This window comes from Eleutherodactylus coqui, chromosome 1, assembly GCF_035609145.1.
Source record: "Eleutherodactylus coqui strain aEleCoq1 chromosome 1, aEleCoq1.hap1, whole genome shotgun sequence".
Lineage (NCBI taxonomy): Eukaryota > Metazoa > Chordata > Amphibia > Anura > Eleutherodactylidae > Eleutherodactylus > Eleutherodactylus coqui.
The window spans coordinates 236,666,992-236,685,328 of NC_089837.1; the positions used below are offsets into that span (position 1 = coordinate 236,666,992).

At 45.0% G+C, this 18,337-nt stretch overlaps 1 protein-coding gene across 1 annotated transcript in view; it reads left to right on the forward strand.

The window, feature by feature from the left end:
• Positions 1–18,337, forward strand: part of LOC136611578 (amine sulfotransferase-like) — a 41,812-nt gene that overhangs the window by 7,672 nt on the left and 15,803 nt on the right. The window contains exon 3 of the mRNA XM_066591288.1: positions 12,825–12,951. Coding sequence (XP_066447385.1) covers positions 12,825–12,951 — 127 coding nt within the window. The remainder of the gene's footprint in view (positions 1–12,824; positions 12,952–18,337) is intronic.

Genomic DNA, 18,337 nt, shown 5'->3' on the forward strand with positions numbered 1-18,337 from the left:
CCCACAGCATGGGTGGGTGCCAGGAAGCCACCGGCGGTACATAGAAATATCCCATTGCATTGCCCAACACAGCTGAGGTACTAATGTCGTGCTTAATGCAGGTAGGCTTCGGCCCACACTGCATGCCCCAGTCAGACTGGGGTTCTTTAGATGTGCTTTCAGATGCATTTATAATTCTCTGTGGACCCACAGCATGGGTGGGTGCCAGGAAGCCACCGGCGGTACATAGAAATATCCCATTGCATTGCCCAACACAGCTGAGGTAGTAATGTCGTGCTTAATGCAGGTGGGCTTCGGCCCACACTGCATGCCCCAGTCAGACTGGTAATATGTACCTTAACAGTAACCGCGTTGGTGGTAATGTGTTGGTGACTGAGGACCTAGTAGCACGGTTTTATTTTGTTGGTTTTCGGAATGTGGCCAGGATTAAGTGGGCTGTGGCGGGGGATGTTTTTGAGGCACTACGTGTCCTCTCCACGTGTCCGTGGTTATATGCACCTTAACAGTAACAGCGTTGGTGGGAAATGGCCTCGCCGCCATCATGTCTTTGGGAAGCCTCTGTTTCCACACCCCAGAGACATACCATTAGCAGCGGTATAGGCAGAGCCCATAATTAGTAACATTTTAGCCGTAACATTAGGACAGGCCCCACTAACATATCACTAGCAGCATTATAGGGGGAGCACAGTATGCGTTCCATTTCAGTAATAGTAGCACTCAAGACAGGCCCCAGTAACAATTCCGAAGCAGCAGTATAGTGGGAGCGCAGTCTTCGTTCCATTTCAGTAGCTGCAGTATAGACAAGGCACAAGTTACATTTATGTAGCTAAAGTGTAGGCCAACCCCACACACCTTTCTGTACCATGAGTGCAGGCGAAGAACATAGAAATTGCTATGATTACACTGTAGGCGAGGGGCCACAAAAATTGCTGTATCAACAGTACTAATGTACATCCAAAAAATTGGCCATGGCCAACCAAGAGGGCAGGTGAAACCTATTAATCGCTTTGGTTAATGTGGCTTAAGTGGTAACTAGGCCTGGAGGCAGCCCAGTTTAATGAAAAATTGGTTCAAGTTAAAGTTTCAACGCTTTTAAGAGCATTGAAACGTATAAAAATTGTTTAGAAAAATTATATGAGTGAGCCTTGTGGCCCTAAGAAAAATTGCCCGTTCGGCGTGATTACGTCAGGTTTCAGGAGGAGGAGCAGGAGGAGGAGGAGGAATATTAGACACAGATTGATGAAGCAGAAATGTCCCCGTTTTGGATGGTGAGAGAGAACGATGCTTCCATCCGCGGGTGCATAATACGTATTGCTTAGGTATCGCTGCTGTCCGCAGGTGCAGAAGAGAAGTCTGGGGAAATCCAGGCTTTGTTCATCTTGATGAGTGTAAGCCTGTCGGCACTGTCGGTTGACAAGTGGGTACGCTTATCCGTGATGATTCCCCCAGCCACACTAAACACACTCTCTGACAAGACGCTAGCCGCAGGACAAGCAAGCACCTCCAGGGCATACAGCGCGAGTTCAGGCCACGTGTTCAGCTTCGACACCCAGTAGTTGTAGGTGGCAGAGGCGTCACGGAGGACGGTTGTGCGATCGGCTACGTACTCCCTCACCATCCTTTTACAGTGCTCCCGCAGACTCAGCCTTGACTGGGGAGCGGTGACACAGTCTTGCTGGGGAGCCATAAAGCTGGCAAAGGCCTTGGAGAATGTTCCCCTGCCTGCGCTGTACATGCTGCATGATCTCTGCGCCTCCCCTGCTACCTGGCCCTCGGAACTGCGCCTTCTGCCACTAGCGCTGTCGGATGGGAAGTTTACCATCAGTTTGTCCACCAGCGCCCTGTGGTATAGCATCATTCTCGAACCCCTTTCCTCTTCGGGAATGAGAGTGCAAAGGCTCTCCTTATACCGTGGGTCGAGCAGTGTGTACACCCAGTAATCCGTAGTGGCCAGAATGCGTGTAACGCGAGGGTCACGAGAAAGGCATCCTAACATGAAGTCAGCCATGTGTGCCAGGGTACCTGTACGCAACACATGGCTGTCTTCACTAGGAAGATCACTTTCAGGATCCTTCTCCTCCTCCTCTTCCTCTTCCTCAGGCCATACACGCTGAAAGGATGACAGGCAAGCAGCATGGGTACCGTCAGCAGTGGGCCAAGCTGTCTCTTCCCCCTCCTCCTCATCCTCCTCATGCTCCTCCTCCTCCTCCTCCTGAACGCGCTGAGATATAGACAGGAGGGTGCTCTGACTATCCAGCGACATACTGTCTTCCCCCGGCTCTGTTTCCGAGCGCAAAGCGTCTGCCTTTATGCTTTGCAGGGAACTTCTCAAGATGCATAGCAGAGGAATGGTGACGCTAATGATTGCAGCATTGCCGCTCACCACCTGGGTAGACTCCTCAAATTTTCCAAGGACCTGGCAGATGGCTGCCAACCAGGGCCACTCTTCTGTAAATAATTGAGGAGGCTGACTCACACTGCGCCGCGCAAGTTGGAGTTGGTATTCCACTATAGCTCTACGCTGCTCATAGAGTCTGGCCAACATGTGGAGCGTAGAGTTCCACTGTGTGGGCACGTCGCACAGCAGTCGGTGCACTGGCAGATTAAACCGATGTTGCAGTGTCCGCAGGGTGGCAGCGTGCGTGTGGGATTTGCGGAAATGTGCGCAGAGCTGGCGCACCTTTCCGAGCAGGTATGACAAGTGGGGGTAGCTTTTCAGAAAGCGCTGAACCACCAAATTAAAGACATGGGCCAGGCATGGCACGTGCGTGAGGCTGCCGAGCTGCAGAGCCGCCACCAGCTTACGGCCGTTGTCACACACGACCATGCCCGGTTGGAGGCTCAGCGGCGCAAGCCAGCGGTCGGTCTGCTCTGTCAGACCCTGCAGAAGTTCGTGGGCCGTGTGCCTCTTCTCTCCTAAGCTGAGTAGTTTCAGCACGGCCTGCTGACGCTTGCCCACCGCTGTGCTGCCACGCCGCGTGACACCGACTGCTGGCGACGTGCTGCTGACACATCTTGATTGCGAGACAGAGGTTGCGTTGGAGGAGGAGGAGGAGGAAGGTGCTTTAGTGGAGGAAGCATACACCACCGCAGATACCACCACCGAGCTGTGGCCCGCAATTCTGGGGGTGGGTAGGACGTGAGCGGTCCCAGGCTCTGACTCTTTCCCAGCCTCCACTAAATTCACCCAATGTGCCGTCAGGGAGATATAGTGGCCCTGCCCGCCTGTGCTTGTCCACGTGTCTGTTGTTAAGTGGACCTTGGCAGTAACCGCGTTGGTGAGGGCGCGTACAATGTTGCGGGAGACGTGGTCGTGCAGGCCTGGGACGGCACATCGGGAAAAGTAGTGGCGACTGGGAACCGAGTAGCGTGGGGCAGCCGCCGCCATCATGCTTTTGAAAGCCTCCGTTTCCACAAGCCTATACGGCAGCATCTCTAGGCTGATCAATTTTGCAATGTGCACGTTTAACGCTTGAGCGTGCGGGTGCGTGGCGTCGTACTTGCGCTTGCGCTCAAACTGTGGCGCTAGCGACGTCTGGATGCTACGCTGAGAGACATTGCTGGATGGGGCCGAGGACAGCGGAGGTGAGGGTGTGGGTGCAGGCCAGGAGACGGTAGTGTCTGTGTCCTCAGAGGGGGGTTGGATCTCAGTGGCAGGTTGGGGCACAGGGGGAGAGGCAGTGGTGCAAAACGGAGGCGGTGAACGGGCATCGTCCCACCTTGTGGGGTGCTTGGCCATCATATGCCTGCGCATGCTGTTGGTGGTGCCTCCCTAGCTGATCTTGGCGCGACAAAGGTTGCACACCACTGTTCGTCGGTCGTCAGGCGTCTCTGTGAAAAACTGCCACACCGTAGAACACCTTGACCTGTGCAGGGTGGCATGGCGCGAGGGGGCGCTTTGGGAAACAGTTGGTGGATTATTCGGTCTGGCCCTGCCTCTACCCCTGGCCACCGCACTGGCTCGGCCTGTGCCCACACCCTGACTTGGGCCTCCGCGTCCTCGCCCGCGTCCACGTCCTATAGGCCTACCCCTACCCCTCAGCATGGTGTATTACCAGTGATTTGATTTCCCAGGCAGGAAAGAAATTGGCGCAAGCCTGCAGCCAAAATAGAATTTTTTCCCTTGTTTTTCAAAGGACAAACCACACTGCGTGTATTCAATGAATACTACTAAGTTTAATAACTGTGTTGTGGCCCTGCAAATGTGTCAGAGAACTGCAGAGATGCAAAGTTATTCGCTACAGCAGATCAGGGATTTCACATGCAGGAAAAAAATTGGCGCAAGCCTGCAGTAAAACGTAGCTGGCTGCGTCTGATTTTTTTTAACGTTCTGCACGCAGCACACACGTACCCAGAGCCCTGAGGACTGTCAGAGGCAGGCGAAATAGAATTTTTTCCCTTGTTTTTCAAAGGACAAGCCACACTGCATGTATTCAATGAATACTACTAAGTTTAATAACTGTGTTGTGGCCCTGCAAATGTGTCAGAGAACTGCAGAGATGCAAAGTTATTCGCTACAGCAGATCAGGGATTTCCCATGCAGGAAAAAAATTGGCGCAAGCCTGCAGTAAAACGTAGCTGGCTGCGTCTGATTTTTTTTAACGTTCTGCACGCAGCACACACGTACCCAGAGCCCTGAGGACTGTCAGAGGCAGGCGAAATAGAATTTTTTCCCTTGTTTTTCAAAGGACAAGCCACACTCCGTGTATTCAATGAATACTACTAAGTTTAATAACTGTGTTGTGGCCCTGCAAATTTGTCACAGAACTGCAGTGATGTAAAGTTATTCGCTACAGCAGATCAGGGATTTCCCATGCAGGAAAAAAATTGGCGCAAGCCTGCAGCCAAAATAGAATTTTTTCCCTTGTTTTTCAAAGGACAAGCCACACTGCGTGTATTCAATGAATACTACTAAGTTTAATAACTGTGTTGTGGCCCTGCAAATGTGTCAGAGAACTGCAGAGATGCAAAGTTATTCGCTACAGCAGATCAGGGATTTCCCATGCAGGAAAAAAATTGGCGCAAGCCTGCAGTAAAACGTAGCTGGCTGCGTCTGATTTTTTTTAACGTTCTGCACGCAGCACACACGTACCCAGAGCCCTGAGGACTGTCAGAGGCAGGCGAAATAGAATTTTTTCCCTTGTTTTTCAAAGGACAAGCCACACTCCGTGTATTCAATGAATACTACTAAGTTTAATAACTGTGTTGTGGCCCTGCAAATGTGTCACAGAACTGCAGTGATGCAAAGTTATTCGCTACAGCAGATCAGGGATTTCCCATGCAGGAAAAAAATTGGCGCAAGCCTGCAGCCAAAATAGAATTTTTTCCCTTGTTTTTCAAAGGACAAGCCACACTGCGTGTATTCAATGAATACTGCTAAGTTTAATAACTGTGTTGTGGCCCTGCAAATGTGTCACAGAACTGCAGTGATGCAAAGTTATTCGCTACAGCAGATCAGAGATTTCCCATGCAGGAAAAAAATTGGCGCAAGCCTGCAGTAAAACGTAGCTGGCTGCGTCTGATTTTTTTTAACGTTCTGCACGCAGCACACACGTACCCAGAGCCCTGAGGACTGTCAGAGGCAGGCGAAATAGAATTTTTTCCCTTGTTTTTCAAAGGACAAGCCACACTCCGTGTATTCAATGAATACTACTGAGTTTAATAACTGTGTTGTGGCCCTGCAAATGTGTCACAGAACTGCAGTGATGCAAAGTTATTCGCTACAGCAGATCAGGGATTTCCCATGCAGGAAAAAAATTGGCGCAAGCCTGCAGTAAAACGTAGCTGGCTGCGTCTGATTTTTTTTAACGTTCTGCACGCAGCACACACGTACCCAGAGCCCTGAGGACTGTCAGAGGCAGGCGAAATAGAATTTTTTCCCTTGTTTTTCAAAGGACAAGCCACACTCCGTGTATTCAATGAATACTACTAAGTTTAATAACTGTGTTGTGGCCCTGCAAATTTGTCACAGAACTGCAGTGATGTAAAGTTATTCGCTACAGTAGATCAGGGATTTCCCATGCAGGAAAAAAATTGGCGCAAGCCTGCAGCCAAAATAGAATTTTTTCCCTTGTTTTTCAAAGGACAAGCCACACTGCGTGTATTCAATGAATACTACTAAGTTTAATAACTGTGTTGTGGCCCTGCAAATGTGTCAGAGAACTGCAGAGATGCAAAGTTATTCGCTACAGCAGATCAGGGATTTCCCATGCAGGAAAAAAATTGGCGCAAGCCTGCAGTAAAACGTAGCTGGCTGCGTCTGATTTTTTTTAACGTTCTGCACGCAGCACACACGTACCCAGAGCCCTGAGGACTGTCAGAGGCAGGCGAAATAGAATTTTTTCCCTTGTTTTTCAAAGGACAAGCCACACTCCGTGTATTCAATGAATACTACTAAGTTTAATAACTGTGTTGTGGCCCTGCAAATTTGTCACAGAACTGCAGTGATGTAAAGTTATTCGCTACAGCAGATCAGGGATTTCCCATGCAGGAAAAAAATTGGCGCAAGCCTGCAGCCAAAATAGAATTTTTTCCCTTGTTTTTCAAAGGACAAGCCACACTGCGTGTATTCAATGAATACTACTAAGTTTAATAACTGTGTTGTGGCCCTGCAAATGTGTCAGAGAACTGCAGAGATGCAAAGTTATTCGCTACAGCAGATCAGGGATTTCCCATGCAGGAAAAAAATTGGCGCAAGCCTGCAGTAAAACGTAGCTGGCTGCGTCTGATTTTTTTTAACGTTCTGCACGCAGCACACACGTACCCAGAGCCCTGAGGACTGTCAGAGGCAGGCGAAATAGAATTTTTTCCCTTGTTTTTCAAAGGACAAGCCACACTCCGTGTATTCAATGAATACTACTAAGTTTAATAACTGTGTTGTGGCCCTGCAAATGTGTCACAGAACTGCAGTGATGCAAAGTTATTCGCTACAGCAGATCAGGGATTTCCCATGCAGGAAAAAAATTGGCGCAAGCCTGCAGCCAAAATAGAATTTTTTCCCTTGTTTTTCAAAGGACAAGCCACACTGCGTGTATTCAATGAATACTACTAAGTTTAATAACTGTGTTGTGGCCCTGCAAATGTGTCACAGAACTGCAGTGATGCAAAGTTATTCGCTACAGCAGATCAGAGATTTCCCATGCAGGAAAAAAATTGGCGCAAGCCTGCAGTAAAACGTAGCTGGCTGCGTCTGATTTTTTTTAACGTTCTGCACGCAGCACACACGTACCCAGAGCCCTGAGGACTGTCAGAGGCAGGCGAAATAGAATTTTTTCCCTTGTTTTTCGAAGGACAAGCCACACTGCGTGTATTCAATGAATACTACTGAGTTTAATAACTGTGTTGTGGCCCTGCAAATGTGTCACAGAACTGCAGTGATGCAAAGTTATTCGCTACAGCAGATCAGGGATTTCCCATGCAGGAAAAAAATTGGCGCAAGCCTGCAGTAAAACGTAGCTGGCTGCGTCTGATTTTTTTTAACGTTCTGCACGCAGCACACACGTACCCAGAGCCCTGAGGACTGTCAGAGGCAGGCGAAATAGAATTTTTTCCCTTGTTTTTCAAAGGAAAAGCCACACTGCGTCTATTCAATGAATAATGTATGTCTTCTGGCCCTGCCTACACAATTCTATCCCTGTAGTATTAATGCCGGGTGCAATGGTCTGCACAGCCGGTTTTGAGAAGAAAAAAAAAAATATGCAACACTGCTAACAGCAGCCTGGACAGTACTGCACACGGATAGATGTGGCCCTAGAAAGGACCGTTGGGGTTCTTGAAGCCTACACTCACTGCTAACACTCTCCCTGCCTAACCACCACTTCTGTCCCTATTGCAGGGCGCAATGCTCTGCAGATCCAATTTTGAAAAAAAAAAAAAATACAGTGCTAACACAGTACTGCACACTATTAGATGTGGCCCTGAGAAGGACCGTTGGGGTTCTTGAAGCCTACACTAACTCCTAACGCTCTCCCTACAGCAGCTCCAGCACGATACCACTTTCCCTCAGCTAACTCACAAGGCATCTGAGCCGAGCCTCGGGAGGGGCCGATTTTTATACTCGGGTGACATCAGAACTCCCCAGCCACTCACAGCAGGGGGGTGGTATAGGGCTTGAACGTCACAGGGGGAAGTTGTAATGCCTTCCCTGTCTTTTAATTGGCCAGAAAAGCGCGCTAACGTCTCAGAGAGGAAACTGAAAGTAACCGGAACACCGCGTGGTACTCGTTACGAGTAACAAGCATCCCGAACACCCTAATATTCGCACAAATATCAACCTCGGACGAGTACGTTCGCTCATCTCAAGTCATTAAAAAAAACAGTAATGTAGCTAAAAGTGATATACAAGGAGTAGCTGTGAAAAGGAGTGGTGGGTGGAAGGGTCTAGAAGGGGGCCCCAAGCTAAACTTTTGCACCCGGGCCCATGAGCCTCTAGCTACGCCCCTGTATGAGGATATGATGCTGAGTATGAGGAAAAGTTGGGTAATAGCAGTAAAATAAGACAGTTTAATTGGAGAACAGTATAAATCGGAATTTATAGTAAACAAGTAAATTGATACAATGAACAGGTTTCACACAAAATGACCCGCTCTTAACTTTACAGGGAAAGAAAATGCAACAGACAAGGAGGCACACATAACGCATTGCAGCGAAATTTCTAAGCCACGCCTCAACTAGTCTACACACTTAATCACCCAGTCCTTACCCCTGAGCAAACTAAAGGCCCATTTAGACACAACGATTATCACTCAAAATTCGCTCAAAAGCCATCTTTTGAGAGTTAATTGTTGTGTGTTACTGCACTGACATTGTGCAGTTTTCGTTATGCCGTCGCTCATCGTTGTCTTTCAGCGTGCTGAAGGACAACGATGAGACTTATCAGGGATTCACAGCGGGATACAGCTGATACTATTGTTTCAGCTGTATCCCGCTTCCTGATGACAGGCTGTAAAACAGTCAGGCGCTCGATGCAGAAAACATCTGGATGCATAAGACAAGCGTGGAGAGCCCCCATGTCTCCTGCATCCTCCGCTCTGAGCGCTCGAGCGATCATCTTGCATGGTAAATAACACAATGATTATCGCTCAAAAGTTGCTTGAGCGACATCTTTTGAGCGATAATCGTTGTATCTTAGTGAGCCTTAAATCTATCAGAAGGAGGTGCTTTTACATTTCCTACCAGGGTGATTAAATTATGCATGTGAAAAGCCTGGACCTCTTTTGGACGCCCCTAGGATAGGGATGCCGAATAGATGGTAGAACAGGGATTGCGGTTGTCATGGGTGACGCCATCATTCCAGTATTCACCTGCATGAATCTCAGTGGGGAAAAAATGAGACAGGAACAGAGTACATCAGGTCCCTGGGAACGGTCAGGGCCTAGAATAACATTACTGGGTAACAACTCCAATGATGCAAGGCAATAGACAGTATTCCAAGTGCAGATAGAAATGGATGTATGCAAACACACTTGAAGTTGAGTACCTCCACACAGTGATCCCAGACTTGAGGACGCCTGTGTGTGTGACAGTTGTAGATGCGCACCTCCACCCAGTGGTCCCAGACTTCAGGATGCTTGGGCATGAACAATTGAAGAAATGAAAGAGTACCTCTGCACTGGGCTTTGAGTAAGAAAACTTAGGATTGGCTAATGCTCTCTCTCACTGGGGTAGGCTCACTCACTGATCACGTGAATCTCTCCTCCTCTTCTATCTTCAACACATGAGGACTGAAGGTGCCCCCATGTGCCTCTTTGCTTTACTCTCTCAGATGGAACTCAAGATGGAAGACCTTTTAGTATGACCAGTACCATGGAAGCTGTCAGTTCACAAACAAAAATCCTACTATCAATCATTACTCTACAGACTATACAGTATTTACAGAACTGATCAGAGGCAGCCAGTGGCAGAATAAACAATGACACTGACTCACACATGATGTCATCTCTAATGAGCATTGAGGTTTTCAAGGCTAATACTGTCATTAATGCTGACTATCAGTACTGCTGTGTAGTGCTTGGCTATGTCTTGCTCTCTCCCACGAGTGCTTGTTTAATGATTCCCCTTGATGCTTCAACTCATGTGCCTCGGAAATAGGGTAAATCTGTACTCTCATATGGGTGATTTACCCAATGAGTGTTTACTTGTTTCAGGCAGTCTGCAATCTGGATTTTTAACCTTTAGCAAGTGAATTTAAATTTATATCTAATAAAAGTTATATTTTAGGGAACTTGGCAGAAGGGTTAATGCCTTTGGCAACTGTTTTCACTATAACCTATTGGAATGCAGTATTCCCACATGTCAATATCAGACTTTTTTTTAACAAGCCTTGTAACACGTCTATAGGCCTCTCACTTGCCAAACCAGAGATCTGTTACACACTGATGATGGCAAACACCCCAAAACAGCTGTATGTGCATGGTTATTGTTAGAAGGCTTGTTAAAAGTCTGACAATGACTTGCAAGAATGCTGTCTTTTAATAGGTGGCATATAGAGGTATTGTTCCATCTTCCATTTGCATATTCCCCAGTGGAATATGAATGGCCTTATAACTCTCCTCACACCTTTTAAGTGCTTTCCCTAAAGGCCCATTTAGACAACGATTATCGCTAAAGATTCACCCAAAAAACCCTCTTTTGGGCGATAATCGTTGTGTGTAAACACATGCCCATCGAGCATTTTTTGTTACCTCTTAGTTCATTGTTGTCTTTCAGTCCACTTAAAATCCGTAGTTTGGCAGATCACTTTTCGTTTGGTTTAAATGACATTCGTTAAGCAATTTGATGGGACTGTTTAATCGTGTGGTGGGGCATACATTCAGCCGGCTAAAGGTAGAGCGATTGGCTGTCGGAAGAACAAAGCTTCGATTTTAACACGCCCACCTAGTGCTCAACCATTGGCTGTACCATTGTACCCTGCAAGCAGCAGCCAAGACCATTGAAAAATTAATTTGAACATTACATCACTAGTGACGTAGCATAGATGCGTAACTTTAAGCTTCTGGGCCCCAATGCTAAATCTATAATGGAACCCCAACTATAGTGCTTTATTTATAGTCCTGAGCTCCTTATATGGAGAAGAGAGGCATATGGGCACCCTAAGGCTCCTGGGCCTGGGTGCAACCGCATGCTCTGCATCCCCTATACGTACATCCCTGATATAGCGTTCACAGCCTAGTAGGGAGTGCTGAGCTATTGCAGAGACTGCGCATGCACACAGCCTCAGCAATAGATCGGGACTCCTTGCTAGGCTGTGAACGATACGTCGCTAGTGACGTAGTGTACATTGCCCGCAGGAAGAAGAATGCAAGGAATGGATGCATCATACCAAGAAGGAGAGGACCTGGCCGACTTGTGGTGAGGTAACCCAGCGGACTGGAGAAGATCGGGGAGGAGAACATGTGTTAAAGAATCTGCCTGGGGTGGAATAGGTAAGTATTGTTTTTTTTTTTTTGTAAAGACACAACCCCTTTATAGCTTAGAACTTAAGTAACAGGTCATGTCTGTGTCATACGCAGATGGTATCACAAGACCTGTTAGACATGTATGTATAAGTAAGCAGAGTCTACTGACTCTGTGTAGGAAAGCTGAGGAGAGTCAAGCAGTAATACCTGTGCTACATAGATGCAGTTTTACTAGCAACGTATATATATATATATATATATATATATATATATATATATATATATATATATATATCCTCACTCCAGCTGTAGGAACTAAATAGATCATTTGCCTCATATATTGATATCTCTGCTGAGTAATCATACAATAGCAGCAGTTCCCGCTACCAGCACATGTGCTTCAACCCTCAGTGCTAATCCCTGGGGTCTCGGCTGCCAACCAGCAGGGGCAGAAGCATGGGGTGAAAAACAGATATCCATAAAATGTTGGCCAAGTCACTGACGTACGTATAAGGGGTGCAAAGGGTGCGGTCGCGCCTGGGCCTAGGAGCCCTGGGGGACCCATTCTGCAATAGCAACCCAAGAGGAAAAAAGAGACTAAAAAAGGTGTACACTGAACTGGATCATATTTTTCTCCAGCAGGCTTCAGGGTATTCTGTAGCTTCCTAATTGTGTAATACAGTATGCGCACACTGCCCAAGTTAGACGCAAGATATCAGTCTCATATCTAATATGGTTCTGAGCATACAACGCCCAAACGCCTCAATTTATTGAAACACATAATAGCTGCCCTTTATGGGCGTTTAACACTTTACATCAGTAACGTATACATATTCTTATTCGCTGGGTCATATAGAATTCCCAGCCTCCGTCCCCACCTTCTCTCAAGTCCAGTATACCTGTGAACTTTGTCTCAGCATGCGGTCAGCAGAAATAGGTCTTTGTCTGAGATTGGAGGGGGAAGGTGGGAGGAGTGTAGGAATGTGATTTAACTCTTTCCTTATGCAGTAGAGGTTTATATTAGGCTGAAGTTATAAAACACACATCTTTCACCATGCCATTGTCCAGCAATTACCATAATGAAATTATGCAACCATTAGCCTCTACAGAGTTAAATCACTACAGCTGCGCAATACTTGTAGTTTATTACAAATTAATAGACATTTTATGCTAACTAATCATCATGTCTACTACATACACAAGTGAATGTTGTTGTTTTTATCATCATTGTTATCATTGTTGATCCTCTTTAGATTTGTAGTTATTGATTAGGAAATATTATTACTAAATATTTATTAGCCAATTGATAAATGTGTTGTGCCCCTGTTTATACATCCTATTAGTGGTATATAGATGACATAGAATGTGATGGGACAACCTCTTTGGACCGACATTTTAATAAATGTTCATTATTCCTATTTTTTTCAGATTATATATGTGTGTCGAAACCCAAAAGATGCCGTGGTGTCTTTTTACCACTTCTACAAAATGTATCCAAACATAAAATGTACAATAAGTTGGAAAACATTTTTCAACCTGTTCATATCAGGGAAAGGTAATACAGAAGTAGGCATAGAATTATTTTTTTGATCTGATTCTAAGGAACTCAATTGGGTTTTTTTCAGTTTTTAAAGTAGTTCTGTGCTGTGGTGACCTGAAAGATCAGGTTGACTGTGTGAGGGATGGTAAGTGTTACACTTGTCACAGTGTGTTGTATCCCAATCTGCTCAGTCGCACACAAGTAAAATGATGTAATTCACTGAATGGCTGTGATTCAATCTCTTGCAATCTCTTGCTGGAGGCAGGGTATTCAAGCCCCGTTACCAGGAAGAGAATGTTCTCTCAGCGCCGAGGACTACATGGAAGACTACCGGAGCGCCGCAGCCCGGCATGAGAGACCTGCACGGCGGCTGCTAGGTGAGTATTGTTTTTTTTTTTTTTTCCATGTAGTGTAGCCAGGGCTTATTTTTAGGGGAGGGCTTATATTTCAAGCCCCCGCCCATCCCTGAAAATTAGGGTAAGGCTTTTTATTGGAGTAGGTCTTATTTTTGGGCTAGCACAATACTTGTTCTAAAAGCTTAATAGTACAACATCCAGAAGATGAAGGCAGATTCCTTAAAAGTTAGCAGTTTGAACACTGATAGTGGTGGCTTGAATACTTCTTAAACTCTTTTTAGAACACCATCCTGCACTACTTTCAATGTTTCACCATAGCCCTAGAGTGTTTCTAGTCTCTGTGAGAGCCTTTTACCATCAACTATAAATCAATTCCTACGTGTAGCGATCCAGGGTCAGGATGCATACTTTACTTAGGCAAGGAGTAAAGAAACCACCTGTAATACAATGGTTAGGTACATTTAAACTCATATATTCATATAGCAATGCCTTATATTTAGGGACACCATTGAGACAGGGGCTGTACCACTATATTGGCACATTGCCAGTGTGGTCTCAATATACGAAAAGAGGTCTAAAAGAGAATTTGATAACTACAGGCCGGTAAGTCTCACTTCAATGATTGGAAAAATATTCAAGGGGTTTATGAGAGATGCCATCCTGGAATATTTCAAGGAAGACAACATAACTCTTCACCAGCATGGGTTCATGAATGATCGATCATGTCAGACCAATCTGATCAGCTTCCACAATGAAGTAACTTCTAGGCTGGACCTGGAAGAGTCTATTGATCTTGTATATCTGGACTTCTCTAAAGCAGTGTTCCCCAACTCCAGTCCTCAGGGACCGCCAACAGGTCATGTTTGCAGGATTTCCTCAGTGTTGCACAGGTGATGTAATTATTGTGGGTGCTTCAAACATTGCATAGGTGTTCTTACTATAGGATATCTTGAAAACATGACCTGTTGGTGGTCCCTGAGGACTGGAGTTGGGGACCCCTGCTCTAAAGCATTTGAAACCGTGCTGCATAATAGGCTGATATATAAAATGAGACAGCTCAGACTGAGCAAAAACGTGTATCTGGGAAAAAAAGTGGCTCAGAGATAGAAAGCAGAGAGTGGTATTAAGTGGTTCATACTCTGATTGGGCCACCATTGTGAGTGGGGAGCCACAGGGTTCAGTATTAGGCCCAGTAAAATTACTGCACACTAAAGTATCGATATTTGCAGACAATACAAAACTATACAAGATAATTAATACAAAGGAGGACAATATTTGGCTGAAAATTGATTTAGATAAGTTGGGGTTTTGGGCTGAAAATGGCAAATGAAGTTCAGTGTTGATAAATGTAAGGTTATGCAAATGGGCAGAAGTAATGGATGCCACCAATATACACTAAATGGGGTACTGCTAGGGAAAAGTGATATGGGAAAAGACCTGGGGGTACAAGAGGATTGTAGATTTAACTGGAGCAATCAATGCCAGTCAGCCACTGCAAAAGTAAATAAAGTCTTAGGGTGCATTAAAAGAGGCATAGGGGCGAGGGATGAGAATATTATTCTTCCACTATATAAGGCACTTGTCGGGCCCCACATGGAATACTGTGCACAGTTCTGGGCACCGCTGCTTAGGAAAGATGTTACAGTGCTTGAGGGAGTCCAAAGAAGGGCAACTAAATTAATAAACGGAATGGAAGGACTAGAATACCCAGAGACGCTAACAAAATTAGGATTATTTACCCTGGAAAAAAGATGGCTAAGGAGCGATCAAATAACTATGTATAAATACATTAGGGGACAATACAAGGCTCTCTCCCATGGTCTGTTTATACCCAGGACTGCGACTGTAACAAGAGGGCATCCTCTACGTCTAGAAGAAAACAGGTTTCATCACCAACACAGAAGGGGGTTCTTTACAGTAAGAGCAGTGAGACTGTGGAACTCTGGCTAAGGATGTGCTGATGGCAAAATCAATAGAGGAGTTTAGGAGGGGACTAGACTTCTTTTTAGAGTGCTATGATATTATAGGATATAGACATTAGGTGACCAGCAGGGCTGTTGATCCAGGTGTTGGAATTAGGTAGGAACTCAAATGTTGATTATTCTGACTGCCATTATGGAGTTGGAAAGGAATTCCAAATGAGTTAAATTGCCCTCTGCCTCGCTGTTTTTTTTTTTTTTTTGCCTTCCTCTCGATCAACAAGGAAGGGGTCGAAGCAGGCTAAACTAGATGGACATTGTCTTCATTCAACCTAACATACTATGTTACTATGATTATAGTCATATTGTAAACAATACAAAGGCATAAGCGCATTGTATAAAACATTATAAAAACATAATGAATTCTGTGGGGCTGGAGTTTCACTCCTGGAAACTACAGTTCTTGATCACACAGATACAATTTCCTATTACATATGGAACAGAAACAAACATATCAATGTAGCCTACAAGTAACCTTTAGACTCTGTTCACTTCTATTTTGCGGTGTCTATTTATAAAGGAAGCCCATGAAGATTCAATGGATCCATCAAATGATGGATGCCAGCAACACCTGAATGGAGTCTCTGATGGGAATATGAAAATAATATTTGTTTCATCTGAAGTAAAACCATGGACAGCAAAATACATTTAAAAGGGGATTTCAGTATGAAAGATTTAACCTCTATTGAAAGTATGAGGTACAAAGTAAAAATCCTCAATGTAAAGCAACCAAATCTTTTTAGTTTCCAATATAATCACTCAGCACTTAGTGGCACAAAAATATGATGTCTATAGCTCACTGCAGTCCCGTTAGCTTCAGTTCTACATTCATTTTCACATTCCATGGGGATTTATGATCATATAAACTAAATCTGAGAAGCATCGTTACTAGAGATGAGCGAGCATACTCGTCCGAGCTTGATGCTCGTTCGAGTATTAGGGTGCTCGAGATGCTAGTTACTCGAGACGAGCACCACACGGTACTCGTCTCGATTAAATGAGCACTGACCATTGAATTCAATGGAGCCGGCAATACAGCCGACTCCATTGAAAGCAATGGGCTGCCGGCGAGCGCGGGATGAATTTTCGGGAAGGGCTTAAAAATATAAGCCCTTACCTGAAAATCATCCTAAAATGTGTAAAAATAAAAAAAAAATGTATACTCACCTTTCCGCTGCAGCCGGAGTTCAGCCGCGTCTGGCCGGCAGTTCTCCTGAACTGCTCTGAGTAGTATTCAGCAGCCGGGGATTTAAAAATCCCGCCTGCTGAATGAGCTGCCTCTGATTGGTCACAGCCTCACCAATCAGAGGCAGCTCTCACTCACCCATTCATGAATTCATGAATTCATGAATGGGTGAGTGAGTGCTGCCTCTGATTGGCTCAGTGCAGGGTCCAATCAGGGGCAGCTCTCAGCTGTCATTCAGTCATATATGTTAAACACTTTGAATTAATACTGAAAGTCTACACTTCAATCACATCTTGATGGCTTTCCAATTCAATGTGGTGGTGTACAAAGACTAAATTATATTAACTTGTGGACCCAACAGTAGTTTTAATGTAAAGTAAGGAATGTTCTCTCTGCTCTCCTGGTTCTAATTTATGGCCATAACACTTAGCTTTCCTGTCTTTTCTACTCCCGACCTCGGTGTCGCTGTCGCCTCTCCTCCTGATCCAGCCGCCGACGCTGTTCCCACTGTTTGCGGGGCTAACGGCGGCTCACAAAGTAATGCTACCTCTCCTCCTTCACATTCTGACGCCTTTCCTCCTGCTCGTAGCGCCAGCGCTGCAGCTCACATTCTTGTTGCTGTTCTCCCAGAAGGACAACGGCACTTGGGGCATTAAACATGCCCCTAGCCAATCAGAAGCTGGGTGCGCTACTAAATGTCAAGTTTGCTATATTATTTCGCCACCCCTAACTTCCGGTGGCGAAATAATACACCAGTACCCTGTGGCACAGCAGATGCACATCCACTGCATGACCACAATCACTGAGTTCTCTCACTTTCTCCTTAACCCCTTAGTGACAAAGACTGTTTGCTCCTTAGTGATGGAGCCAAATTATGGAAATCTGACATGCGTAGTTCAACATAGAATAACTCCGCAAAGGCTTCACATATCCAAGTGATTCTAACATTGTTTTTTCGCCACATGTTGTACTTAATTTTGGTTATAAAAAGAGAGCGATATAATTTGTGTATATTTATTAAAAGCGCCAAAATTGGGAAAATTTTGAAAAAATTATCATTTTTTCACATTTTCAATTGTAATATCTCAAATATGTCCAAACATACTGTACACATTTTTGATAAGATATATATTTCCATCTGTTTACTTTATTCTAAATGCACATTTGAAAAACTTTTGTGTTTTTTTTAACCATTTAGATGACGTACAAATTTAACATTACTTTTCAGCATTTAAGGAACACTTTGTTTTCCTGCACCAAGCCAAGTTTGCAAATGCTCATGAGTGTCAGAATAATAGATACCCCCCCCCAAATGACCCCATTTTAAAAACTACACCCCTTAATGTATCCACTGAGGGGGGTTATGAGTATTTTGACCCCATCGTTTTTTTTTCAGGAATTAATTCAATTTAGAGGAGAAAAAATAAAATTTCATATTTTTGCAAATATGTCATTTTAAAGACATATTTTTTTCCTATAGTGCCCATGAAAATGAGGATTTACACCCCAAAATTGATACCCCTGTTTCTCCCGTGTTTAGAAATATACCCATTGTGGCCCTAATCTTAGGTCTGGATGCACAACGGGGCCTAAAATGAAAGGAGTAGTCGGTGTCTTTCAGAACATAAATTTTGCTTGAAGGAGTTTTAGGCCCCATAGCACTTTTGTAGAGCTCTTGAGCGCCCAAAACCATAGAGAACCCCCACAAGTGACACCATTTTGAAAACTAGACCCTTTATTGAATTTATCTAGGGGTGTGCTACCTATTTTGACCCCACAGTTTCTGAATGAATTCAAGCAAAGCAAAAGGAAAAAATTGTGATTTTCGTTTTTTTGTCAATTCTGTCATTTTAAAAACAGCTTTTTTTTGTACATCACAC